The following is a 27,026-nucleotide window of genomic DNA, read 5'->3' on the forward strand; positions in this document are numbered from 1 at the left end:
AACAAGCCATGTTACTCCACCCAGCTACCTTTGCTGTTTAGTTAACTAGGTTGGAAACACGAACATCTGTCTTAGGAACAGTCCTCAACTAACTTTGCCAGAGTCTGTGGGGAGACTTTTTTATATTCCTCAACAGTTGGAGGTTTCCATTCAACCTGGCTCCACATATAGTGACTCTTGGACCTTAATCTGTTTTCTCCTCAGGTCTCTGCCCTCCATGGGGCTTGAGAGCACAAGGCCAATACACAATTCTGTCACCATGCTTGCACAAAGAAACTCAGAGGAATCTACCAAAAGAGAGGAGAATGAAGAATCAGTTGACAGCAAAGTGTCCCTTCTGCTTACACTTCCAACACCTGTGCTCAAGCACTTCCTGGGCAAATCAGGAACACTGGCAGAGAAAAGACTTAGGAAACTGATTAGCAAGGGGAAGTGCATCTAAGGAAAAGCAGACACAGAACAGGTGACAAACAAAGGCCAAAACCCAGCCGCTCCTAAGCTGCTGTGACAACGGGGCACTTAAACACCTTGACCCCAGTATGACTTTTAATAACCAGGAGCCAAAAATAGATATTCAAGACACTACCACACGACTATTTCACTGGAGGGAAAAAAACAGAAGCTGACATTTTCAACTATAACCAACATGTAAAAATGCTTATTTTATCTCTAGTGTGTTCTATCAGTTAACCACACTTGGTGGCCTTGGAATAAGTCCATGAACCATGGGAAGACAAGCGCCATGTGACCATGCAGAAGGAAAGGCGCACTGGTGGCAATGACACTCTCCACCACTGTGAGACCCACTGCAAGGAGCTCTCCTCTCCACATCGCTGTCTTACCCCAATTCTCTCCCGAAGTACCAAACACTTCAGTGGAAAATAAGAGAGAGTTCTAGAATAATGTTTGTATCTGAATATTCTAATCAAAATATTGCTTAGGTTTTCAAACCATAGAGTGAGTTGCATTATAAAATAATGTAGAAAATACTGATAATTTGAAAGGTATTTAAAGAATTTTACCCCCAGAAGGGTAAAGGCTTCACCTGGGTTAAGTGACAGAAGAGACAGTATTTGTTGCATGGTGTTTTTGAATTTCAAAGTAGAGGCAAAAGCATAGTCATAGGAAAAGCAATAAAATATTATGTAGAAAATACAAACAATTCATCTTTGTAATGGATGTGTTACTATTAAGTTAGATCTTTCTTACAGAAAACGAGAGGTGCTATAGTTTATACTGTTACAGACAAAATGCACTGCTACAGCACAAAACCAACTTCTCTGTTTCTAACCAGAACAACCAGCTGAAGCAAATACTTATTTTATTTGGATACATCTGTAGATATGATGGGTGTAATTAATTGTTCAGCTCAAAATGCAATTCTGTGGTACTTTTAATGATTTAGGTATACACAGCTTTAGTTCTCAAAGCAGACTAAAAATAGTGATTTTAATTTATTCCTGCTGCCTACAATTACCCACAACCATGTATTTTTAAATATTTCCAGCCTATAAAAATTACTAATTTTTGCCACTTGTGTTTATCTGCATTTAGACTTTGATTTGGATAAATTAAGCTCTCAAGTGTTCCTTGCTTTATGAAACTCTGCATGTTGTACACTTCAACACAAATAAATGACTTGTACCATTAGAGGTTTAAATAATGTAATGTATTTCATGCTCAGCCTGAAGCTGGGTTCCAATGAAGTTGCTAATGCACGTAATGATTAAGTGTAACTCAAATACTAACTGTGTTGTTGAAAACATGACAGGCAATAATTTGGTCTATTATATTCTGCCATTTAATTGCCTAGTACAGACATTCTCTGACACGTTATGAAGCAATGATTTACAATTATTCAAGCTGCAAAGGTCAGAAAGTGACATTATAATCATCTACATAGAGATCCCTCTAATGCACAAAAACTAGGTAATCACACACACACACACACACACACACACACACACACAGTTAACTGCATTAGAAACTTTCTATTTAAGGTTTTCTAAATCAACTAGGAAAAAACATTTCCTAAGCATACTAATGTACAATTTAAATTTTTTGTGGAATCTTCTCATAAACTGAGTGAAATATTTGAAAAAATGTTCTTATTCTCTCCTGATTAGGTAAGACCTATTCAACTATTTAACTTCATACACACACAGACACACACATATCTCAAGACTCAACACAAGAAAATCTACCACTAAGTAACATAGTCCCTAATTCACAGATACTGGGTTTATGCTTCTGAAAAATGACATAAAAATTTAGGCATCATTTTTTGGGTCTACTGTAAGTTTTCTACAATTGTTCTAAGATAATTAGTATTGAAATATAACAATAACCTATCTTGATCTATTTTACCCCAGTACCAGTTTTAGGCATGTTTTTCCCTATTACATAGAGATGGTCAACCATATATAAGTACAATAAATTATCACCAGATGAAGAACAGAGAGGAAGGGGAAGGGAGAGGGAAGGGGGAGGGGCTAATATCATTTACAGTAACACTTACCCACAGGGAGAATAAAACAAGGAAATGAGGCAGGGTTTGAATACCAGAATATGAAAGCAAGACTGGATAAGCAGTCTTTTATCAGAACGTAAATTTTGACAAAAATGGAATACATGTGGCTAATGCAAGTAGATGTTATGCTATTATATGCTACAGAAAACAACCTAGATGAAAAACAATGAATAAAAATCATAGTAATGGAAACAGACACAAACAACACAGAACAGAAAGAAAATGAACAGAAAGGGGTAATTAGGAGAGGAGCAGCCATAAGGCAGGAGGGCCGGGGGCAGAAGTGGAGCACTGCATCAATACTTGTAACTGCGCTCCCCGTCTGTGCACAGGGAGAGCAAACACCAGCTAAAAGAGTAGGAGCCAGCAAAATCATCAAACGAGACGAGTGTCAAATGCAGCATTTACACCAAACCGTGAACAAATGCTAGCATTCAGAACACAATGCACATGGGCGTATTAACATGTGTGAAACTGAGCAGTGTGAAACTGATCCTGGGCCTTGTACATGTTAGACAAGAGGTCTACCCCTAAGCTGCATCCCAAATCCCACATCCAGAATTTAAAAAAAAAAAAAAAAAAAACAAACTAGCAAAACATGTAGAATGACTTTTGGGGGTTGAGAGTTTTCACATTCTTGACACCTAACATAAGTAAAGACAGAGGATCATGACTTTAATAAAAAGATGTGCCTGGTCTATTTTTAAGCCAAACTGTAGTTAAATAAAACTATCCGCTTTTGCCCAGGGCGATGTTGGTTTACCTCTGCCCCCACTAAGCACTATCACACTGGTAGCAGACTTTCACATTGACTATACATTAAAAATCTGGATATGAATATCATTGCACTCATAAAACTCTTCTCCTAATCATACTTAGATGTAAGAAAAATACTATACAGAAGATCTACTAGAACTAGAGATACGGTTCCGAGGATAGAGAGCACTGGCTGCTCTTGCAAAGGACCTGGGTGTGATTCCCAGAACCAACATGGAGGCCCGTGAGCATCTGTACCTTCAGAGTATCCAACACGGCCTTCTGGCCTCCACAGGCAACAGGCATGCATGACATCCACATACACACATGCAGACACACACACAGAAAATCATCAATAATTTTTAAAATGGAGGGTAGAGAGATGGCCTTGAGGTTAAGAATACATGTTTTTCTTTCAGAGGACCTGAGTTTAATTCCGATTTCCCACACGATGATTTACAATCATCTATAACTCCAACTCCAGAAAATCTGCAGCATCCTCTAACCTCACAGGCACTAGGGACCAAGAATGCTCTGCCTACGCTCATATGCATAAAATACACAAACATTTTTTAAATAATAATTTTCAAAGCAGCAATTTGCAAGTCAACAAATAAAACTCAGCTCTCCTGGAACAACTTTATTGATTTTATTCATTATCTGCTCCTTAAAATATGAAATGTGCAGTAATGTGTTCCTAACATGAAAAGATAAACCTTGCCCATAGAGAACGGTAGTCCTAAGTCAGAACCAGACAATGGAAACCAGGCTTTCAACTCAGTCAGCTTCTGCTGTCAAGGTAAGTTAAACCCTGCTGTCCCATGGCCAACATCTGCCAGGAGAGGATAAGGAAGAGACAACCTTCAAATTCTTGATCTTTAAGATTCAGAAAACTAAAAGCAACATAAGTCCAGATGCAACAATTTGAAAGGCAATTTTTATGTGTGAGTTGACAATTCAGAATAATACAATGACGTCTTAATGGAACCCCTAAGACACATAGTTCACATGGACCTAGAATTTTCCTACACAAAGACAAGAAAAAGCAGCCAAATACTTACAAGCAACCTGCTACATTAATACTAAAGTTATCCAACAGAATATAATACCATTTCCTTAAATTTCACCATAAGAAAACTATGAGGTTACTGCAAAAAGAAGTCCAGTTTTATAACTGTTAATTAAAGAACGTTCCCACCTCATTGCTTTACACATTACTCAACCAGGTCTATTTGAGAAATAACTACTTATAACTAAATAAAGAAGAGGTCATTAATGAAATTTCAGAAGACTGAGACTAAGATATTAACTACTGGAGAAAAGAAAACATAGTACAGGACCTTCTGTTTGTGACAAAATTACAGAACTAATGTTCCTGAAAGATCACCTCACCTTTTAAAGCAGGATTCTGTAAAAGGTAAAATTTATAGCAATTAAAGCTAATGAAGAAATGCAGCATAGCCTGCTTATGTTCAGGAACTAATGGGTCCACTGAGCATTTGGGAGACGATTTAGCCATCAGTGGTAATGAATTGACACTGTCAGCAGTGTTAATGTACCAGTGCTCTCCAGTGTCAGGGGCAAGAGCCAGTCCCTACTTCTTGTTTTGTTTTCTATTTTAACTTGTGTTACTCTCCTGCACCTAACACATGAACGTAAACAGCCAAAGACACCACGTCATGAAAATCAAACCGCCTGGTTCATCACTGCTCTATTCAAGCTCACTGGTCAATGCTCCTCCGCTCTCTGACCTTCTCAGAGCGTCTGCCTTTACTGTAAGGCTCTCCACCCTACTAAATTACTATGTGTGACTTTTAGACTGGGCTTATTTTTAGAAAGAAAGAGAATTATAATTATATAGGAGGTGAAATTTAAAGCCTAACTCTAAGTCTAAAAGTTAAATACTAAAATCTAGTATGCTTTATCACCCTTCACACACAGACACACACACACACTAAAATGAAGCTGTCTATTGCAAACATAAGACTCAATGCACTCATATTTGCTTACATTCTATTATCTTGGTGATCATGTATATGAACTACTAGTGTGTGTCATCTGTGTACAGTAAGCAATCAGCTAAGGAAAGGTGCATTCTCCAAATTATACATTTAAACCTGATTAATTCTAAACTGTTTCTGATACTATGTATGTAAAGTATGATTCTCTGGAAAAGTTTCTTTTTCTCTTTCCAATATTATTACCCTAAATTTAAAAAACGGATAAAAGATAGATCTCAACAAACCTAATATGCAAAATAATTTTTTTTTTTACTTATTTCTCACAAATGGGAAAGAAACTGCTTCCTGCTTCCTAATGGCGCATCTTCACTGGAGTCATGATCATCTTCTATAACTCAGAGACTAACAACAGTAAGTGAGATATCTTCTAAAATTACGAGACCTATAGAAATTAAAATGGACCATTTGGGACTTGACCCCAGCAGCTAAACTCAGTAGTAACAAAACTCATTCTCCAACTGATCAGGAGTGGCTCCAGGGCAAAGGTCCATCTTCATTTACTTTAGCTGCAAGTCACTGAACCATCAATTTGGCCATTGAATAAATCACAGACCATGGTTGATAAAACTGCTTGCAAAGTTATTTATAAAACTATCTTAAGGATCAAAAAATGGAATTGTATTCTGGAAAAATGTATTGTCCAATAAAAAGAAGAACTGTTCCTGACTTGAAGGCTGTTTACGTGTTTACGTAAACCTGAAGAGCCATCTGCATAAGCATAATATTGGACCCATGAGTTTCAGATTTCTTAAGTTTCACATAAAGTATTTTATATGATGTACTTATTAGCTAATTCCTCTAGCATAATAACATTAAGATATATTTTAATAAGAAAGAGAGTATTAAAATCCACCTCTGAATGTCCTGTGATACACCATATATGTCACAGCATTTTAAAACCTTTTAAACATTTCTGCTAAATTAATGAGTTTTGCATGAAGGTAGCTCAGTGCTTTCTATTAAATGTAACATATCTGAAGGACAATTAAACATTGTGAATGACTCCACAAAGAATCATGAACTAAAAAGGGAAAGTAGTTCTGAAATCACACAATACAAAAATACATTATACACTGTAAAAAAGCATCATACACTGCTTTACCACACCATCCATAAACACTGAGTAGCCAGGCATCTGAAACGAAGTCTCTTGGTTTTCCTTGTAGAATATGTCCAATGGGACCAGAGTCATTAATGAGATTAAAATTAAGGCAGTATAGCAGAAGGAAAAGAAACATACATATGCGCTCCTAAAGCTATCTTATCTGGGGGAGTTTTTTGTCTTTAAATGGAATTTATAGTTCTCTCTGGCAATGTGAATGAACATCCTATAATTTAGTCAATTTACAGATTACAGGTTCAAATTGACCTTGTAGCCCATAAAATTGCTCATCTTCAGCACAGGATTAGAAGTGGGAGAAGAATGTCATAACTGCATTTAAGGAATTTACCATAACAAAGGGAAGGAGGATACGCACGCATAATTTTCGCCACTCTTACTCATATCAGTTTTGAATTCTCAAACAATAGCTATCCCGCACAGGGCTCCTGGCTCTCACAGCAAAGGTGCCTTATTTACTCACCCACAGACGTGACACTTGTACTCCCTCATCCCAAGGTGCCTTTTCACATGGTTTCTGGCATCTCCAAGCTGAGCTGTTGCAAAATGGCATATCTTGCACTTGAATGGTTTTGATCCTGAGTAAATTTAACATAAAATAAGGTTTGGACTCGAGTCACACATTACAGATAAGACTTTTAACTGTGGAAAACAAGCTAAATGTTAAGTACTACTACCTTCAGTCTAGGTGAGAACTGCTGTCCCCAAAGTGGATCACATGCATTAATTTGTAACTTTCTTATTCCCATAATTATCTCACCCATACAGTTTTAATGTTTTAGTGAGTCTTCCCAATTCTCAATTATATTTCTAAGATGTAAAGTCAAAGTTAAATACCATAGACAGATTGAATGAGATGTTAAATATTTTTCATACAACTGATAAAAATATTTCTTGAAGTATTCTTTGTACTAATGGAAGGAACATTTTAAAAGCACAAATACAAACAAAATCACTGGTGTGTACAGTGTGTCACTAAGGATATTTCTCAGTGCCCATCAACTTGCCTCAGATTTCTCCAGCTTTGAATTCACATGCACAAAAACAGTAGTACAAACGTTCTATCCCTGACCTCAATGAGTCGCCAGACACGAGACACAGGACATAACTGCCTTGCTCTTGTCATCGTGTCACAGTCTGTGGTGCTTCACAAACCACAAGGGTCAACATCTCGGTTACTCAGTTCACTAACAAATGCTTCAACACAAGAGCAGCAGTAACAACAACAACATATTTTAATTAATTAGAGAAGAGTGAGATTAAACTATAATCCAAAACAAAACATAACCCCTTTCAGAGTTGCTAGCACCACTGTGAGTAATGGGAAAGACACCACATTATTATTATTATTATTCATTAGTCAGTCCCACATTAATGAGAAATAACAATCTCCTAAAAACATATGTACAGACTGTCTTCCAGTTTTCTAAGTACTACGTCTTGAAAGAAATCAAAACAATAAAGACCACAGCTTAAAATCATTACAATGTTTCTTGTTCATGATTAGTATGTAATTTGGGAATCAACTCTTCCAATGTGGTAAGAGTATGAAACATGTAAATTTCAAAAGTTACAGAGTACAAATAAAGAAAGTCTCAATATTTGATCAATGAACTTTTGTGGAGTCCTGGAAAAGAAAATAAGCTTGAACTAAAGCACTCAAGAAAAAAATTAATTCTTAAGTTTGAATTTAGTTCTTAAAGGTGATCAAAAACATGAAGCATTTCATTTTAACCTTCTAACATAAATTTAAGAAGGAGGTCAACAGCACTGCATAGCAGACAAGGCTGAGCACGTCCCTGTTCAACGACAGTGAGGCCGAGTTCACAGTGCTTCGTTTCTATGGTTGGAAGGAGGTGTAAAATGCATACAACACCCGAATGGCTCTATCTAGTAAGACTTAGATGTCTGAATAGCAAGAGCAGGTTGGGATTCTAGCTTACAGCAGTAACATTCTAGCAATCATTTTGGAAACGATTTTTTTAATAACTTATTTAAATGATCCAGATAAAATTAAGCCTATGGGCACTTTGAAACATGTGAGAGACAGATTCCCGCATGGGATTTTGGAAACATAAGAATCGACCCGCCTGTGGTTTCTGCTGTGGTGCTTTTCCAAGGACAACTTGGAAACTATTAATAAACCATGGTATCAAGACCTGAAACAAAAAGGACCAAACATTTATCTGCAAGATGACTTGGAGACGCAGATATAAACACATGGTGGATCTGACAGCCCCCAAATTCTGACTAGGCCGGCCCAGGTGGCACTCACGTCCCAGTGAGCTGCACAGAAACACCTGTGATTCTAATCTGCTGTGCACAGCTCTGAGGAGGTCCTTCCTTAAGTCAGGGAGACCTCACAGCTGACAGTCGTGATCCTAACTGGCTGTCTAAAGTGCCCTTCCTATGCCATCAGCATTCAAGGACCAGCTGAGCTAAGGCTTCTCTGTGAGAAAAGGAAGTCTTTCTTTTTACTTAAAGATAGTGTCTCATTCTTACACTGGCCATATGATACACATTATGAGTCTACACATGTTTAAATCACAAAACCTATAAAATCACATATTTCTCAATTTGCCTTTCTCTCAGGTGTATCTGAGCATTAAAAACATCCAGGGTTATCTTAAGTAATTCTATCCCTTGGAGCAGCATTACCCTCAGAAGATTTTTTTTTTTAATTTTAATTTGGACTATAGGATTTTTATGGAGAAGAAAAACACTAAAGTGGCCTTAACTTTCTGGTGCTTGAGTATTTACTAAACAAATCCAAGGACTTGAAACGTCACTCTGCACTCAGACCTACAGGTCACACTTCTGCTGAATTCTCACTGCTACGTGCACACACACATGTGGCGTTCAAACTCAGAAGGACAGGAGCCTGCAGGTCTTAGAGGGAGAAGTAATGCAGATGCCTGTCTTTCCTGCAGACCATGCAGAGCATGCAATGCTCACTGACTCTAGTGTAGACCCCAGTTCTCCCTAAGCATTTTGAACATCTCCCTCACTCGTTCTTTCACTCAGTCATTCACACCCATCCAACAGTTACACTGCACACCAACTTTAAGTGAAGTGTGTGCAGAGTAGTAGTGAATGGAGTCAGCCCCTTTCCACCGGGCTCAGTCTGCAAGCTAACGTGGTGAACTACATAGTTTCTAAACCATTACATACTGAGTAACAGACACCCAGCACTAAGAGTTTTCGGTGAATTTGCACACACCACCATAGGTACCCACATACAAACTTTTTCCAAAGGGCATAAGGGACCAAATTACTATAAACACAAAACAGAATGGCTTCCTGATATCTTGAGGCTTAAGTGTACTTTCCATGTGCTGTGACATAAAACACAGAATGCTACACAAGAGAGGACACCTGCTCCATGAGCTCCTGAACTGCAAGATAATCAGGCTGAGTGCTTCATAGCACAAATGCACAGGAAGCAATATGCTTTCTGCCTACAGTTCTTTATAATAAAAACTTTTTTTTTTTTCGAGACAGGGTTTCTCTGTATAGCCCTGGCTGTCCTGGAACTCACTTGGCACACGCCTTTCATCTCAGCACTCGGGAGGCAGAGGCAGGCGGATTTCTGAGTTCGAGGCCAGCCTCGTCTACAAAAACTTATTTCTTAAGTGTGCTGCTTCTATCACACTAACAATAATTAGACCAGGTTTCATAAAACATATAGCAAATTCCAAATTTGGAACCGGGTTGGAAGAGTGAGCCATTTCCACCTAAGCAGGACTAGCGGCCCTGTGATTACTCGATCTTTCATAGATAGAGAAAGCACCAGAGTTGTCCTGGGGGGGGGGGGGAACGACAGCATGAAATTAAATCTGAAGACCAACTTCCCCCAAAAAGGTGACTCAGGAAGGATGTGCTCTGCAGTGCTTCCGAGCCTGCAAAAATGTACTTGCTGATAAGACCAACAGAAGATATTAGGAAAAAAAGCATGCTAACTTTTCCTAAATGTTACAATCAATGATGTAACTTCTATAAGTAGGGTTACTCTGTCACATATTGATAGTTACCTCACTTTCACATCCACATTAACTTGATTTTAAATGCAATTAATACATATAGTCAAGGAAGACTAATGGACTACATTCTGCACTTAACCTGGTAGACATTTTCAAATGGCACAAGTGACCAGTGCAAACCTATTTTGCATTGTAAACGACTAAATAAATCTTAATGGATTAAGAATGATCAGCTATCAACACACAAGGGAAATTAAGTGCTGAAATGCCTACATTGATTATTTTAAATTATTAGCCTTACTCTATTCTTGAATCTGTATGCTTTTAGTGAGCTTTAACACATTTACAAGACTTATTGACTATAATTACAAGAGAATTCAAGGAATGGCCACATCAATTATAAGCAACATGTCCTGACCGGACAGTGGCATAAAGAATTCTAAAAAGAGCTGCATTAGCATCTTCCTCTCAGCTTTATCCAGCTTTATCTGACTTACGAGGATATGTTACGAAAACACATTTTCTATGCATAAAAACAGCCTGGTACCTAAGATCACGCATGTCAGAGTGTGAGGAGCAACAACAGAGGGTCTGACCACGCAAACCAGTAAGCACCCACATGCACTCAGTGATGACCCTGCAGCCTGTGACTAGTGGAGCTCAGGCCCACACGAGGACTAAAATGTTTATATTTACCTCAACTAATCCTACGTGCCTTTCCCTGTTACTTTCTTCAAGGAAAAATTTTGATCTATCTTTAATAATCATCAATTACTGATAATGCTCTGTATCTTTCTCCTTGTAACCAGTTTCAAAAACTGCAGAAATTTAAAGTATAGATTTAATAATATGCCATTATTTAAAAGTACAGTAAAATAAACCTTACAGTTTTAATGAAAATATGTTCTTTGAAATGTGAATTTATTATTCAAATCCACTCATAAATTCAACCATGTAGACAGAACTTGTCTAAGCAGAGCACAATGATTTAGAAAAGCTGTCTATTTAAAATAAAGAATGTATGGCAGGTTTATAGAAACACTGCACTGAATTTTTACATAAATTTAGAACAGTAGCTTATGCATTTTTCACCAAATATATATATATATATTTTTAAAAATTTATCCCCAAACTAAACATTACCATGGAATGTTCAGTGTATCCAAGTACAGACCCTAAATCAGGTGTTTCCTCAATGAAAACCAAATTCCAACACATACTGAGAAAGCCATGTTCACAAATTCTGATCTTTGAAAGTAGAATCTTACTGCTGACAGTCAAACTTATAGATATAAACTATATGTTAATAAATATGTTTAAATTACTAATATCTTAAGAATTTTATTAAGGGGCAGGAGAGATGGCTCAGCAGTTTAAAACCCTGGTTTCTCTTCCACAGGAGAACCCAGGTTAGATTCCCAGGGGATCCAATGCCCTCTTCTGGCTTCCGTGGGTACTGCATGCAAGTGGTACATATACATGCAAACAAAACACATTAAAAATAATACTTAAAAAAATTTCAGGCATGTCTTAAAACAAAAGAAATTTATTAAAGGCTAAACACTCCTTAATATGCTCTCTGAAACCACAAAGTGTCATTTAATATAGAATTTGGAAAACCAAATAATTAGGACAAATGAAAAGCCATAAAACATGGGAGTTTTACAAAGGTATGAAACAGTGCTTTTTGACAGAAGTAAAAGAAATGTGTCCACTAGTCTGCCTTTAGAGCTGTTACAGCTGGATTAATTACCTTTGGAAGCATCAAGTGTCAACACTTCTCAGATACAAGTGGAGCATCCCACAAACGAATGTGAATCAGGTGGAAGCCCACAAGCAAATTCAAGTAGAGCTCACACTTGGTTGGACCCAAAGTCCCAACTTCATTATTCTTTTTGCACGTCATAGGACACCAGGGGCTTGCTGCGCGGCTTACATACCTGTGTGAGTCCGAATGTGAGCCAGAAAGGCCATGGAGTTGCTACTCCGACACATCTTCCCACAATACTTGCAGACGTTGCCCTGGTTCTCCTCTCTCTCCCGATTGATCTGCTCGGTGTCTTCCACTATGTACTTGTTTACCTCCCGCAGCAACTCCTCATGCTGTCCTTTAATATGCAGAAATAAATTCTGTTCCGAATCAAAGGGCTCTGTACACTTGACACATTTGAAGGTGGCCCCTCCTTCTGGAAGCTCTTCTACACTGGCCTGTTCATTTCTCATGTGACCAGCACTAGCCAAATGCTGGTGAAGGTTGCTCTCAGTATAGAAGGATTTTCCACATAGTAAACAATGAAAGTGCTTCTCTTTTGTAGGATGCTTCATGGCTATATGAACATTCAGGCCACTCAGTCCATCTGCTAAGAAACCACAATCATCACACCGGATTCGTGTGGACTCACCAAAAGAACCACCTTCAACTTTCTTCTTCTTCAACCCCTGAGCACAGTCTTTCAGGGGCAACTCACTAACTCTCCCTCCTGTCGCCGTCAGACCCTCTTCTGGCTGTTCTACCAATTCACCATCTTCAGTTTTTATTCTAATTATGGACGAATCAAACCTGCCAAAACTGTACATTGTTTGCCCTTTGTCATCAATACTTATTATAGTCTCATAAACATCATTACTGTCAGCTGTGCCATTCGAGGTTGGGGCATCCTCTTCCAAAATGACTTCAGCTTCTTCTTGTGAATTTATCAGAATTTCCTTATTCTCAAGAATAGGATTTGCTTGCACATCTTTTAAATCTTCAGAAGTCTGCTCACATCCAACCTTGTTCTGGCCACCGCCATCCAGGTCCAGTTGTTCTCTTGGTATTTTCATTACCACAGAGGAAGTAGATTCGGCAGAATGGCCCCCATCTGGGTCTCCAGGGCAGGGGGACTTGTCAAGAATTTTTTCTTCACTATCATCCACACTGCCTCCCTCATCTTCACAGGGTGTACTTCTATCCCCAACAGCATCCAACACATCACGGTTTTTCTTTGCTGTCTCACAGTCCACAGCAGAGCTCGCTAGGTTTTCACTCTGAAGACAGCCTGGGAGGCTGAGGTTAGAGGGAGTGTTAGGGGACACTATCTCCCTGGGTTTCATACTTTTGTCCTTAACAAGGGGCTGCTGTAAGGTCTCACAAAAGGAGTGACCTTCACTAAAATTAGATTCTTGCTCAGTCACAACTGTCACTGAATCAGGAGCACAGAGTACTTTAGACATACCCAAATTGGTATTATCATCTAAAATAGAACAATCTGCAGGATTTCTACATTGGAGAGTACCAGATGACTGGTGTGGATGTATTTGAAATTCCTCAGAATTGTGTGAATGCTCCTCCTCGGGTATAGTGATGTTCTTGGATATTTCTGAAGAACCTGCTTCCACACTAGAAGCGCTGAGGTAAGACTGCCTTTTCATTCTATGCTTCTCTGTTGCAGCATGCCTCGTCATCTCTCTGCGAGTCACCGCATAGTAATCACAGGCCATACAGTAAAACTGGAACTCTTTGGTGTGCTTCCTTTTCACATGCAGCTCGAGTGAAGCGGCAGAGTGAGCACTGAACTCACACTGAAGACACTTATTGTCACTTGAACCTGCAACCTCTCTCTGAGAGCATGCATCATCAAGCTGTAGCAGGTCCTCTGTCTCTAGAGATAGCTGTCCCTTTTTATCAGAGAGTTGACTGCTAAGCTCTCCATCTCCAGAAGGAAATACACTCCCAGCTTCAGCATCACCTGCATTTCCAATGCCCACTCCCGGCGTTTCTAAAGTGCGTGTGTCTGACTTAGCCGGCTTGCTAGCCTGTGCGTCAGAAACGGTCACTGCTAGAGAGGTGCTATCCTTACATGCTTCAAGATTACCACCTTCTGGGCCAACAACTATGTCTGAACTTTGTTTCCCATTTGCTTCTATTTCTACCCGTCCTTTATGTTTCTTGGTGGCACAATGACGTTCCATATCTCCTTTAGTTACAGTATAATACTTACATACTTTGCACAAGTAACTATACTGGTGACTGTGTTTACGCCTGATGTGCACAGTCAAATTTGTAATACTAGAGGCCAAAAGTCCACAGTGTGAACAAGTCCGAGAAATGCTGCCTTTGGGCCTCCCTCTCTTTGGAGTAGTGGCTAAGCCTAATTCATCCTCTTTGGTGATGACACCAGACTGTGGAAGCTCCTTGGGTGTTAGCATACTCTGTTCACGTTGGGAATGCTCCTGTGATTGCACACCAACATGGCCTTCGGGCCTTCCACTTCCAGAAACACTGGACTCTTCTTTTTTATCATTTGCACCTATACATACTCTTTCAATGCACTCTTCAAAACTTAAACCAATATTGTTTTTCTTAGCATTTTCAAGATGTTTGCTTCTTTTAATGTGCTTCTCCATTCCTTCTTTGCTCAAAGAATAAAGATTGCATGCTTTACAGAGAAAATGATAGTCCTGTCCATGTCGAAGCTTTATGTGTCTCGTGAGAACAGTGGAGGACCTCGTTTTATAAAAACACTTCTTACACTGAAACTGCGGCTTACTTGAATGCCGTGCTTCAGTTCCATGGCTTGCCCTGGACTCAGCAGGTCCTTCCTGCGCGGCCTTCCCTGAGTCTTCTCTAGAATCGGCCGGGTTTTCTGATTCTACAGTACTGAAAGGTAGAACAGAATCACCACTCAATGATGAAGCCGTCTTTGGTTGAACCACTAAACTATTATGTGACTCGGTTGCTCTGTGTTCTTCCACATCTTTCTCAGACAAGAACAGATTACAAGAGGTGCAGAAAAAGCCCATGCCATGCTTCTCCTTCATATGGTCTCTAAGACCTGTTTCATTCAAGGAAATAAAGGAACAACACTGACAGCTGAGGACAGGTGTCATGTGCTGATGCTGATTACTGTGCACGTGCTCCTCCAAGTCTCTCCTTGACGGACTAGAAAAGTCACAAGTCTGACAATGAAACTGCATCTCTCTTCCATGGCACTGTTTAACGTGAACTTCGAAGTCTGTCTTATTTGCAGCTATCTGGCCACACTCTGTACAAGTGCACTGCACAGAGAGCTGGTGGTCAGCTGGCTTTACTGGCAGGGAGCCCAGCCGTGTGGAGCCTGAAAGACAGAAGGCTGTCTTGTCCTGCATCACTTCTGGGTTGTCTGAGGTAGTCACACACAGACTTTGAACATCTTTGCTCATCTCTACTTGTTCCAGCACTGGCTGTGCGTTTGTTTTCATCTGTGTTCTAAAGTGTTTCATATACATCCTCTGAGTTTCATTTGTACCCCTTTTATTAATTCCTAGAAGATTAAACCTTTTCTTTGCCTGGCCCTTTAAAGTAAAAGTGCCACTTCGTCTGCGAAAGCTATTACCCAACACTAGGAGGTTTCGCTCAGATCTTGGCCTTGAGGTGGTACTGATACTGACATGCGCCATCTGTAGGGCATTTTTAGTGGATTCTGGTTTATTTAAAAGACCCTCTGAGCTTACTAAGCCCCCTAGCTGTTTGTTCTGATTTTCAGGATTTTGAGCTACACCAAAACTAACATTTTCCTCAACTACATGTGCTTTGCCTGATGAGATTTTCCTAGATGGCACCATTTCAACAAGGAGCTCACTACCACCAGCACTGTCTTCAGAAGGGGCTCCTCTGCAGTCTTTAAAGTCATTCCCAGTACTCGGCACTACTCTTGAATCCCCAGTCTTTGCTATTGGTTTAGAAGCTCTTGGTTTTGTTCTAACATTTTTTGTTCCCATGACACAGGCTTTTTTAGGAAAAGATGGTTTTGTTAAGATCTGTACGAATCCTCCACGAGCAGCAAGGTTCTGACGACGAAGGTGTGTTTTGCCAAGATAATGTGCATTCAACAGGTTTTCTTCTGCACATTGGAAGCCACAGAGATCACAGGAAAAGACTTTCTGCGGCCCATGAGTATGTCTGACATGCTCATGAGGAGATGAGCTGCTCTCTGCTCTGTGGCTACAGTGGCAGCAGGTCCGTTCCTTCCCCTCTTCCACATGACACTCCACATGCTTTTCCAAAGCAGAGCAAGAGGAAAATGAACAGCCACACACGCCGCACCTGAGTCCTGTCTCTACACTTCCAAAGCTACAACTAATGCTCCTTTCTTCTGGAGGAAAAGGATTGTGTCTTTCAGGAACAAGGGAAACCATTTCCCGAGCAGGCTTTTTCACTTCATCTACTTTCAGAGGAAGAATATTAGATGTGCTAAAATCACAAGATGGGGAGAAAACACTGGGAAGAGCGCTGCCTCCTTCTGAGCAGTTTGCTGGAAAGGCCTCCTTTCCCATTTCAGCCAAATGGACATTAGCTTCCACAGTGCCCAACCCACAGGCACCCTGCTCTCTTGTCTCAGGCTCCAGTGCCTCTGTTCTCAGTCGCTTGGAAGCACGCTCACTTCTGTATTCCTCCGCAGCAACACCGTCCGAGTTGGACGACTCGGAAAAAACTCTTTTGCTCGTAAAATTCTCAGAGACATTTGCCATGTCATCAGATACAGGCTCAGAACTGTCATCGCGGGATGAAACACTCCTCGGATCTTTTGCTCCCTTAACACTTTCATCCTCATCATTGTCATGTTTATTCTCAGAATCCATTCTCAATAAAGTTCTGATGATGTTTCGTCGTTAGAGTTGGATTTAACTGGAGTTTACAACCTGTGAAATAAACAGACATGCTATTAAAGCTTTGAACAAAGAAAATACAAAACGCTTACTCTGGACCTGACGGAGAAAAACAAGATGAAATTAACCTTCATACTTGACTGAATCTGACCACAAGTCTAAAGTTCTATAGGCAATCTTGCTGTGTGTGGTGGTTCATACCTGTAATCCCAAAAACCAAGACAAGATGACTGCCTTATGATTAAGGTCCCAATCTAGGTGACACAGTGACTGCCAGTGCCAAGCCAGGCTACAAAAGAGAAAGAGGAGGGGGAAGAAGAAGGGAAGTCAGAGGAGAAGGAGGAAGAGGAGGAGGAGGTGGCAGCCGCAGCCACAGCCAAATCCGTGGACCACTGCTGACTCACAAAGCAATGCTAAGCAAGCACCTTGGTGAGGACATAGGGATGCTCTCCATCAGCTTCCAAAAGTTTTCACGTTTCAAGACTGAAATAGTAGATTGCAGCTGACTTCTTTTTAAACAAAGAAGCCTTTCTTTTGAATTGCATTTTGGTGAACTCCCATTCTATCAAACAGATAAAAACAAAACCATCAATCTGAGTCTAGAGGCCTTGCCTTCCCTGTGTGGCCACTCAACAAGAACCAAATGCACCTGTGCCTCTTCTCCTAACGCAAAGCCTTAGGACCTCAGTGACACCATCCACACATATATAGTCACACATATATAGTCACACATATATAGTCACAGGTCACCATTTATCCCAGTGACACCATCCATACATATATAGTCGCAGGTCACCATTTATCCCAGTGACACCATCCATACATATATAGTCACAGGTCACCATTTATCCCAGTGACACCATCCACACATATATAGTCACAGGTCACCATTTATCCCAGTGACACCATCCATACATATATAGTCACAGGTCACCATTTATCCCAGTGACACCATCCATACATATATAGTCACAGGTCACCATTTATCCCAGTGACACCATCCATACATATATAGTCGCAGGTCACCATTTATCCCAGTGACACCATACATACATATATAATCACAGGTCACCATTTATCCCAGTGACACCATCCATACATATATAGTCACAGGTCACCATTTATCCCAGTGACACCATCCATACATATATAGTCGCAGGTCACCATTTATCCCAGTGACACCATCCACACATATATAGTCGCAGGTCACCATTTATCCCAGTGACACCATCCACACATATATAGTCGCAGGTCACCATTTATCCCAGTGACACCATCCATACATATATAGTCGCAGGTCACCATTTATCCCAGTGACACCATCCATACATATATAGTCGCAGGTCACCATTTATCCCAGTGACACCATCCATACATATATAGTCGCAGGTCACCATTTATCCCAGTGACACCATCCATACATATATAGTCGCAGGTCACCATTTATCCCAGTGACACCATCCACACATATATAGTCACAGGTCACCATTTATCCCAGTGACACCATCCACACATATATAGTCGCAGGTCACCATTTATCCCAGTGACACCATCCACACATATATAGTCACAGGTCACCATTTATCCCAGTGACACCATCCACACATATATAGTCACAGGTCACCATTTATCCCAGTGACACCATCCATACATATATAGTCACAGGTCACCATTTATCCCAGTGACACCATCCATACATATATAGTCACAGGTCACCATTTATCCCAGTGACACCATCCATACATATATAGTCGCAGGTCACCATTTATCCCAGTGACACCATCCATACATATATAATCACAGGTCACCATTTATCCCAGTGACACCATCCATACATATATAGTCACGGGTCACCATTTATCCCAGTGACACCATCCATACATATATAGTCAACAGGTCACCATTTATCCCAGTGACACCATACATATATAATCACAGGTCACCATTTATCCCAGTGACACCATCCATACATATATAGTCAACAGGTCACCATTTATCCCAGTGACACCATCCATACATATATAGTCACAGGTCACCATTTATCCCAGTGACACCATCCATACATATATAGTCACGGGTCACCATTTATCCCAGTGACACCATACATACATATATAGTCAACAGGTCACCATTTATCCCAGTGACACCATACATATATAATCACAGGTCACCATTTATCCCAGTGACACCATCCATACATATATAGTCACGGGTCACCATTTATCCCAGTGACACCATACATACATATATAGTCAACAGGTCACCATTTATCCCAGTGACACCATACATATATAATCACAGGTCACCATTTATCCCAGTGACACCATCCATACATATATAGTCACAGGTCACCATTTATCCCAGTGACACCATACATACATATATAGTCACAGGTCACCATTTATCCCAGTGACACCATACATACATATATAGTCACAGGTCACCATTTATCCCAGTGACACCATACATACATATATAGTCAACAGGTCACCATTTATCCCAATGACACCATACATACATAGTCACAGGTCACCATTTATCCCAAGTCTTTGCCATGAAAGGCCCTCCTCTTCCAGGTGGCAACCAACTTTCTTATCTCACAGTCATTTTCCTGTTGTCTGAAGATAAATGGTAAAGGGAAATGTCAGTGGGACAAAATTAATGGATTAAGTGTTGGAGAAGGGAATTATTCTGAATAAAATGCCTTAAAATCAATACCATTGATTTTATTTTTCATTATGATAGTTAATTAAATTAACACATATCATTTTCTATTTATTTTATACTATGATTGAAATTTTTAGTCAAATGTGATTTTATTTGATGTTAGTAAAAAGTCATCGATATATTATGGTCTCAAATATAATGACATTTTTAACTACTTAGCTACCTTTTCCATAAATGACAAATAAAAATAAAACCTAACTTACTTAAAAGTAGAAAACAAAAATAATATCTAAGGTAAAAAATAATATCTAAGACAAGAATCAGATAAATAAATAATAGAAGAAAAAGTCAGACATTTTTTCTAAATTAAAAGCCTCCAAGGATACTATGCTATAAAGGTCACCAATTAGAAAGTGCAACAAGACCTCTGGAACACGACTGTTTTTTTAATCATATATTTGATAAAACATTTGCTCCTAGACTATTCAAAGAACTCTTAAAACAATTCCAAAATAAACAAAGAATCTGTTATAAATTTCTCCAAGGGAAATATAAAAATGGCCAAAAGCATATGAAATTAAAATAATAATAATAATAATAATAATAATACATCATTAGCCCTTAGAGAAATGCAGTCGGGACCACATGAGATGCTGCTTTCCAGCTTCTAGAACAGCTAAGAACAAAGTCAGACCGCGGTGAAACTCAGTCACAGGAGCCTAAAGCACAGCCCGATGGCCATTTGAGTGAAGCAAGGCCAGTCTGAGCAGCACAGCAGGACTCTGTCTTACAAAACAGAAAAAGCTAATCACAACAAATGTTAATGGGGATATGGAGCAACCAGAACCTTCCCACACTGCTAGTGGAGGTAGGAGAAAAACAAAGAAGCTCAGGTATCCAGAGGGTGCTTCACAAATATCCTTGTCAAGATACAAGCTCAGAGTTGGCAAAAATGGCTCAGCAGTTAAAAGCACTTGGCATCAAACCTAAATACCAAGCTTGCAAACCATATGATAGGAAAGAAATACCATCATTCTCGAAAAATTGTCCCTCTGACGTCCAGAGGCTGTGACACACAAGTGCGTGGACAAGTACTATTAAAAAGTGGAGACAAGGAGGCTTCTCTCGGGTGCCTCTTGCCCGTTGCTCCCTCTCTCTCCCTATTCCCTTCCCCCTCTCTTCATGTGGGCATGGCTGGCCTCTACTTCTCTACTCCTTTCTCTGCCTTTCTCTGCCTCTACTGCCCTCTCAACTTCTTAACTCCCCTCCCCATGCCCTAAATAAACTCTACTATATACTAAAAAAAAAAAAAAAGAAAAGAAAAAAAAAAAAAAAAGAGGCAGGATAGTGGTCGTGCACACCCTTAATTCCAGAACTCGGGAGGCAGAAGCAGACTTATCTCCGTGCCAGCATGGTCTACAGAGTAAGCTCCAGCACAGCCAAGGGCTACATAGTAAGACCTGGTCTCAGGGAAATGGGGGGGAAGGGGGTCTGGCCACATTTGCTCAGGAAGGTGCTCTTGGCCACACTTATATCCCCTTGACTGCTGAGTATACAACGGCATAGATACAACAGAACTCTGCTGATGGGCATCTGATCTATTTCTTTTTGTTGCTATTCTGACTAAAAATCTTGTCAGCATTCTTATACATGTTTTTTCACAAATACGGTTTTCATTTAAGTAAATACTTAGGGCAGATCTAACTTTATGAGAAACTGACTGATTTCAAAGTAATAGTACTAAACTGCCACATGTCATGTGTGAGATCCCCCCAGGAATATAGGTCCATCTTTTAAATTCAGCCATGCTAGTGTGTGTGTACAGCAGTGACAGCTCATGTGCTTTGTTGGTCTTCTGCTCATTTCTTAAGTTGGTTCTTTCTTTTTCTTATTGAACAGCAGAATTTTCACATGAATTGCAAATGTGAACTCAACTGTCAGATATGCTCTATACTATTTTATCCCTTTTCATTTTAATTATTTTTTCATTTTATTATTCATCTTTTATTTTATTATATTTTATATAAAAGAATCTTTAAACTTTGATGAAATCAATACCTTTCCTGTAATGGTTATTTGTGCATATGATTATCTGTTTCTTCAATGCTTGAATGTAAACCATGGTTTATTTTATTCACCCATATATTCCCAAAGACCCACAGCATTTCAGGTACTTATATACTACTAAAATGAATAGTGGCACGCACCTTTAAACCTGGTACTTGAGAGGCAAAAGCAGGAGGATCTCTGTGAGTTCAAGGACAGTGTGGTCTATATGGTGAGTTCCAGGACAACCAGCGCTATACAATAAGACTCAATAGTTAGATAGGTAGACTGACAAATAGGCAGGCAGGCAGGCAGGCAGGCAGGCAGACAGACAGACAGACAGACAGACAGACAGAGTAAGTGCATTCCTCCTTGTCATATAAAATAAGTCTTGTACCCAGACATTTAAAAACGAAATAAACAATGTCTAGGACATACTTCAAAAACATCCAGGTGAGGACTATAAAGCAAGCTGCTGGTGGTTATTTAAAAGTGAGTAAAGGCACACAGAGATTCATTTTCTCATTCTAGCAACAGCACACCAAAGAACAGATGGATGTGTGTTCAGAGTGCATATTCTGTTGCAGGCACAAGTATAATGCAGACAGTGGCAAAACAATGAAATTCTTAATTATATTCTATACAATGATTTAAAAAGCCCTAAAACAAAGAGGAAAAGTATTATAACATTTGCTGTTTTTAAATTGCTTTTTAGGTTAACGAAATTATTCAACATCTCATTACATGAAAATAACAAAACACCTAACAGCACACACACACACACACAGAGTGTCCACCATATCAAACTATTCCACAATGGCACAAATTCATTATCTATTGGAACATTTTCTACTGGAATGTACCTGCTGTATATAAAGTCACATATGATGGTGAAGATATAAAGTAAAATAAATGAGCAAAAATCATACATGCTACGTAGAAAGAACATTAATAGTTTATCTAAATCTTTCAGGAAACTAAATCTGCCTGAAGTTGGGGAGATCAAAGTTTACTACTTTGAATTAGGTTTGAATATTGTTGCTTTGCTGAGAAAGTAGATAGAAACAGTTAAAAGCTTGATTGGCCAAAGATGGTAACAAATGTATGGAGCATGGAGGACAGACAGCTCTGCACAGGCCAGCTTTCCACCACATGGCAGTGTACAGAACAGGCAGCTGATCAACCCATCCCAGATCACAGCCACCATTTCTGAAAAAACTAACACTCAAGGTCAGCACTGGAGCCAGGGGCCATCTAGAGGCACAAGAGTTTGCCGTAGTCTTTAAGTTATAAAGTCTATTATGGAAACAGAGTGGGCAGGAATGCATAGTGGTTTTAATAAGTACTTTAAAGTGATGTAAAAAGGATTAAACGGAAATGAGAGTTTATGCTAATATAGGCTTTAAAAATTCATTAGAAAGGTTATTAGAACAAGTATCCCATTCCCAGTAGAGATGGGAACAAGAGCATCCTCTTTCTTCTTGAAAGATTCAAAGATCACCTGAATACAACCATTAAAGGCTCATTTTTCTGAAGCAGATTTTATTCATTCATACAACAAACACTTACTAAAAACTTACTATTATCTGAAAGCACCCTCATCCTTCCAGCAACAAAGTAAAAACAACATAATCTCCTTCTTGACACACTGTCATTTGTATCTTAGAAGTCTTCCCTCAGCAGAGGTTCAAGACTGAAACACCTAGTATGTATGTGGACTAAAGCAGTGGAACCAGGCCCAGGGAGATGGCTTAGTGGACACCTGCTGCCAAGCCAGACATGCTCACAGAGTGCAATCTCTGGAACCCACATGGTGAGGGGAGGAAACGGAATCCCACATGTTGGCATACTTTTTTTTAAGCAGCAGAATGTATCACTAAAGCCAATCCTCTTCAAGCACTGTGTTTCCGAGACCAAGTCATGAATTACCATCCACACAGACTGTCGCAAACAATTACAAGCATGTACATTGGGGCTGAGTGTGGCTTAGTTGTGTAGCACTTGCCTAACATGAGCAATGTTCTGAGCCCAATCACACACACACACACACACACACACACACACTTTTAGGCATTTGTTCCTGGCTGTAAAAATAAGTTATATATAACACTTTTTTATTAATTTCATCTTACCTATAATTACTAATAAAGTTAATAGCACCCAGAAACTAACAAAAATTAAAGTATCTAACTTAGACATTCCTCATGTTTTAAGGGAAAAATACTCTGGAGAAAAGAAAAGAAAAGAAAAGAAAAGAAAAGAAAAGAAAAGAAAAGAAAAGAAAAGAAAAGAAAAGAAAAGAAAAGAAAAGAAAAGCCTTTTAAAGAGCAAAACTAAAGCACATCAATAGCAGCCTTCTGATGACACCTGGTGGCCGCTTCTCCCACAATATCTTGCAGGGATTTGGAAAAAGCATTTCAGGAAGCAGGCTTTCAAGTGCTCACTGCCCCTCAGGCAGAACACCTGATGTCCTCCTGGCCTCCTCACTAGCCTTGTTCACTTGTCACTCATTCCAAGTACGAGTCTTCATTTCTCTGTGTCTTTTGTCTTCTCGGTGGGGTATCATAGTGACAACTCAGCCCTTCCGCTTCCACTGAGTCACTCACACAGAAACATACAGGCTGGGCAAGAGCCCATTGTCTCCGTACCCCTAGTCTCAGTCCCTTACCCCCTCACCCTTCCTGTACACACACATGCACAGAAATTAACAGTCTCACCACCTTTCCCCTTGAGAAATTCAAAACAGCATAAGCCCTAGAAGTTATTATCCTACAAAGGGTTCTTTCCTCCTGCAACACAAGGCCAGACATATAACTAAGAGCTGCAGCAGCCACGGCTGAGTAGAATACAGGAAAGTTCACTCTCCCCATCTGCCATTTCAAACTGGATTTCCTGCTGAACCTATATCATGATGGTGTCACCTACCCTAATTTCAAGTCCACTCCTAGAGTCTGTCTATGAAAGCCTTCTACTGCTGATGTGCAGTCTCAGGAAACTAGAGGTGCTAGGAGTGCCCAGCCCTTCCAGCTAGGCCTCTCCTATCAGAAACATCAATTTGGGAAAGAGTTCACAAAATACAGTCTCTGATTCTACAAGGCAAAAGAATACTCTTCCAGGAAAATCCTTATAATTGAGTTATAAAGTTGAATGAATAATTCTGTCAAGAATATATTTAACAAACTAAAATACATTTACTAGATAACTCTGGGGCAATTTTTAATAAATGGGCATACGAGAACCTGCTTTAATCACACAGAACTAGTTCATGAATACTTGGGTTCCAACAACTCTACCTCCTCACTGTCCTAAGAGAGTACAACACAATTCCTCAATTATAAATACATGAAGCTCTTTATAAAATTGCCCAAGAATGTGTCTGATAGGTTTAAATGAACCTACAAATTGTTTGATACTATTTCAAAAGGCTTAGTTCCCTTTCGTATGGTGAACATAGTGAACTGCATCTATAAAAGCAAGAACACTAAGAGTGTATTCTACCTAGACTCCGTCCCAAAGCAGTCATGTCTCCCCTGTCCTCTGCCCTGTCACCTACACTGTACTCCTGCCCCAGCAAAGATTAGAATCACCATCACGGGTGCTGAGTCTAGGTGGACATGGGGCCGCTCCAGGATGGAGATCTTGGACAGTCAATTACCCGGGTACCCCGACACCACCTGCAGGACTCAGCTTGATGGCAGTAGACTCTGAGACTGGCAGGAAAGTTAAGTTGCTCCTCCAGTCCCTCTTAGCAAGAACACTAAGAGTATATTCTACCTAGACTCAGTCCCAAAGCAGTCATGCTTCCCACCTGCCCTCCCCCAAGGATCAAGACTTCAGGGAGTACCAACAGGATACAGCAAGAACACCTGTGCAGACTATACAGCCTGGCAGAGGTCCATAGGCAAAAATGTTAGACCTCTTCCCCAAAGTTAGTGAAAAAATAGAGGCTCCCTCAAATTGCCAAGAAATTATCTTAGTATCAGGCCATCTACCCTGAGTCATTAGACCTTTGGATGACAACTCCTACAAAAATCTTACGGTAGCCACAGAAGAGACCTAAAACCAGAGCTACCTAGCCAAGCTCACTCCCTAATACTCAACCCACAGGAAGAGCAGGATAATACAGTGATATCTTGGTTATGGGCAATAGATAACTAACATAAAGCTATTCTCTGTTTGACTTCTCAAGTGAAGATGTGGCTCAGGAGCACAGCTCCTTCACTGGCGTTTGTCTGTCTGCCTTCCTAGAGGCTCCTGCTGTAGCACAGTACACTGAGGCACCCCGGAGAAGGTCCTAACGGTCTCAGCCACATGAAGCACCTTACCAGGGCAGAAGTCCTTGCCACTTACTTTAGAAGTATAATAAAATGACACTGACATTTATCTCTCCTACTACCAAAAATGAGATCTGCTATCCTTTATAACCAAAAACTTAACTAAATCAAGAGTTACTAAAGAATCACCTAATGAATGGATGAGGTAGAGAAACTTTAAGTTTCAGATGCATATAGCATAAAGGAAGTATATATCCTTGCTATATCCTGAAAAATACATTCATAGGGTGGGGGTGGCATCATTCTGCCTCTGGAATCTACTGAGCCAACAGCCTGCCTCAGAGATACCAGCAGTAGGAATTCCTTTCTAGTTAGACTCAGAAATTTAGCATTCCCAAACTGGAGGAGCAGTTCACATGGGGAATACAGGCCATACATAGTCCATTGGTTACTGTCACTACACAATTAACTCTAAACCTACTGATATTGGAAAGCATTCAAGCTTAGGGGATATAGAGTCACTCGTTCAGCATACAGCCTGTGAAAGTGCTACCACTAACATATCAGACATGCCATTTCTAGCTCTATACAAGGAGGAGGAGGAGGAGGAGGAGGAGGAGGAGGAAGAGGAGGAGGAGGAGGAGGAAGAGGAGGAGGAGGAGGAGGAGGAGGCAATGAGGACGACTCCAGAACTGGAAAGATGAATCAAGGACCCAAGTTTACTTCCTAGAACCCACATCAAGTGGGTCAAACCCAACATCACACAGCTCCAACTGCAAGGAGTCCAGTACCTCTACCCTCTGCATAAACTCCAACTGCAAGGAGTCCAGTACCTCTACCCTCTGCATAAACCTTGGTGCACAAACCCACATTCAGACACACCTACATATACATAATTTAAAAATAATAAAAATAAATCTTCAGCTGGGCAATGGTGGTGCACACCTTTAATCCCAGCACTCGGGAGGCAGAGGCTGGCGGATTTCTGAGTTCGAGGCCAGCCTG

The 27,026-nt window shown here is 40.0% G+C and overlaps 1 protein-coding gene across 5 annotated transcripts in view; it reads right to left on the minus strand.

The window, feature by feature from the left end:
• Positions 1 to 27,026, minus strand: part of Zfp407 (zinc finger protein 407) — a 381,839-nt gene that overhangs the window by 338,279 nt on the left and 16,534 nt on the right. For all 5 annotated transcript variants that reach the window (XR_877587.2, XR_877586.2, NM_001033341.2 and 2 more), the window contains exons 2-3: positions 12,348 to 17,067; positions 6,891 to 7,005 (exon numbers count right to left, since the gene is read on the minus strand). Coding sequence is in view for 3 of the 5 variants with exons in the window: in NM_001033341.2 (NP_001028513.2) it covers positions 6,891 to 7,005; positions 12,348 to 17,007 (4,775 nt within the window). In the remaining 2 variants the exon portion in view is untranslated. The remainder of the gene's footprint in view (positions 1 to 6,890; positions 7,006 to 12,347; positions 17,068 to 27,026) is intronic.

The sequence above is a fragment of the Mus musculus genome, chromosome 18 (assembly GCF_000001635.26).
Source record: "Mus musculus strain C57BL/6J chromosome 18, GRCm38.p6 C57BL/6J".
Lineage (NCBI taxonomy): Eukaryota > Metazoa > Chordata > Mammalia > Rodentia > Muridae > Mus > Mus musculus.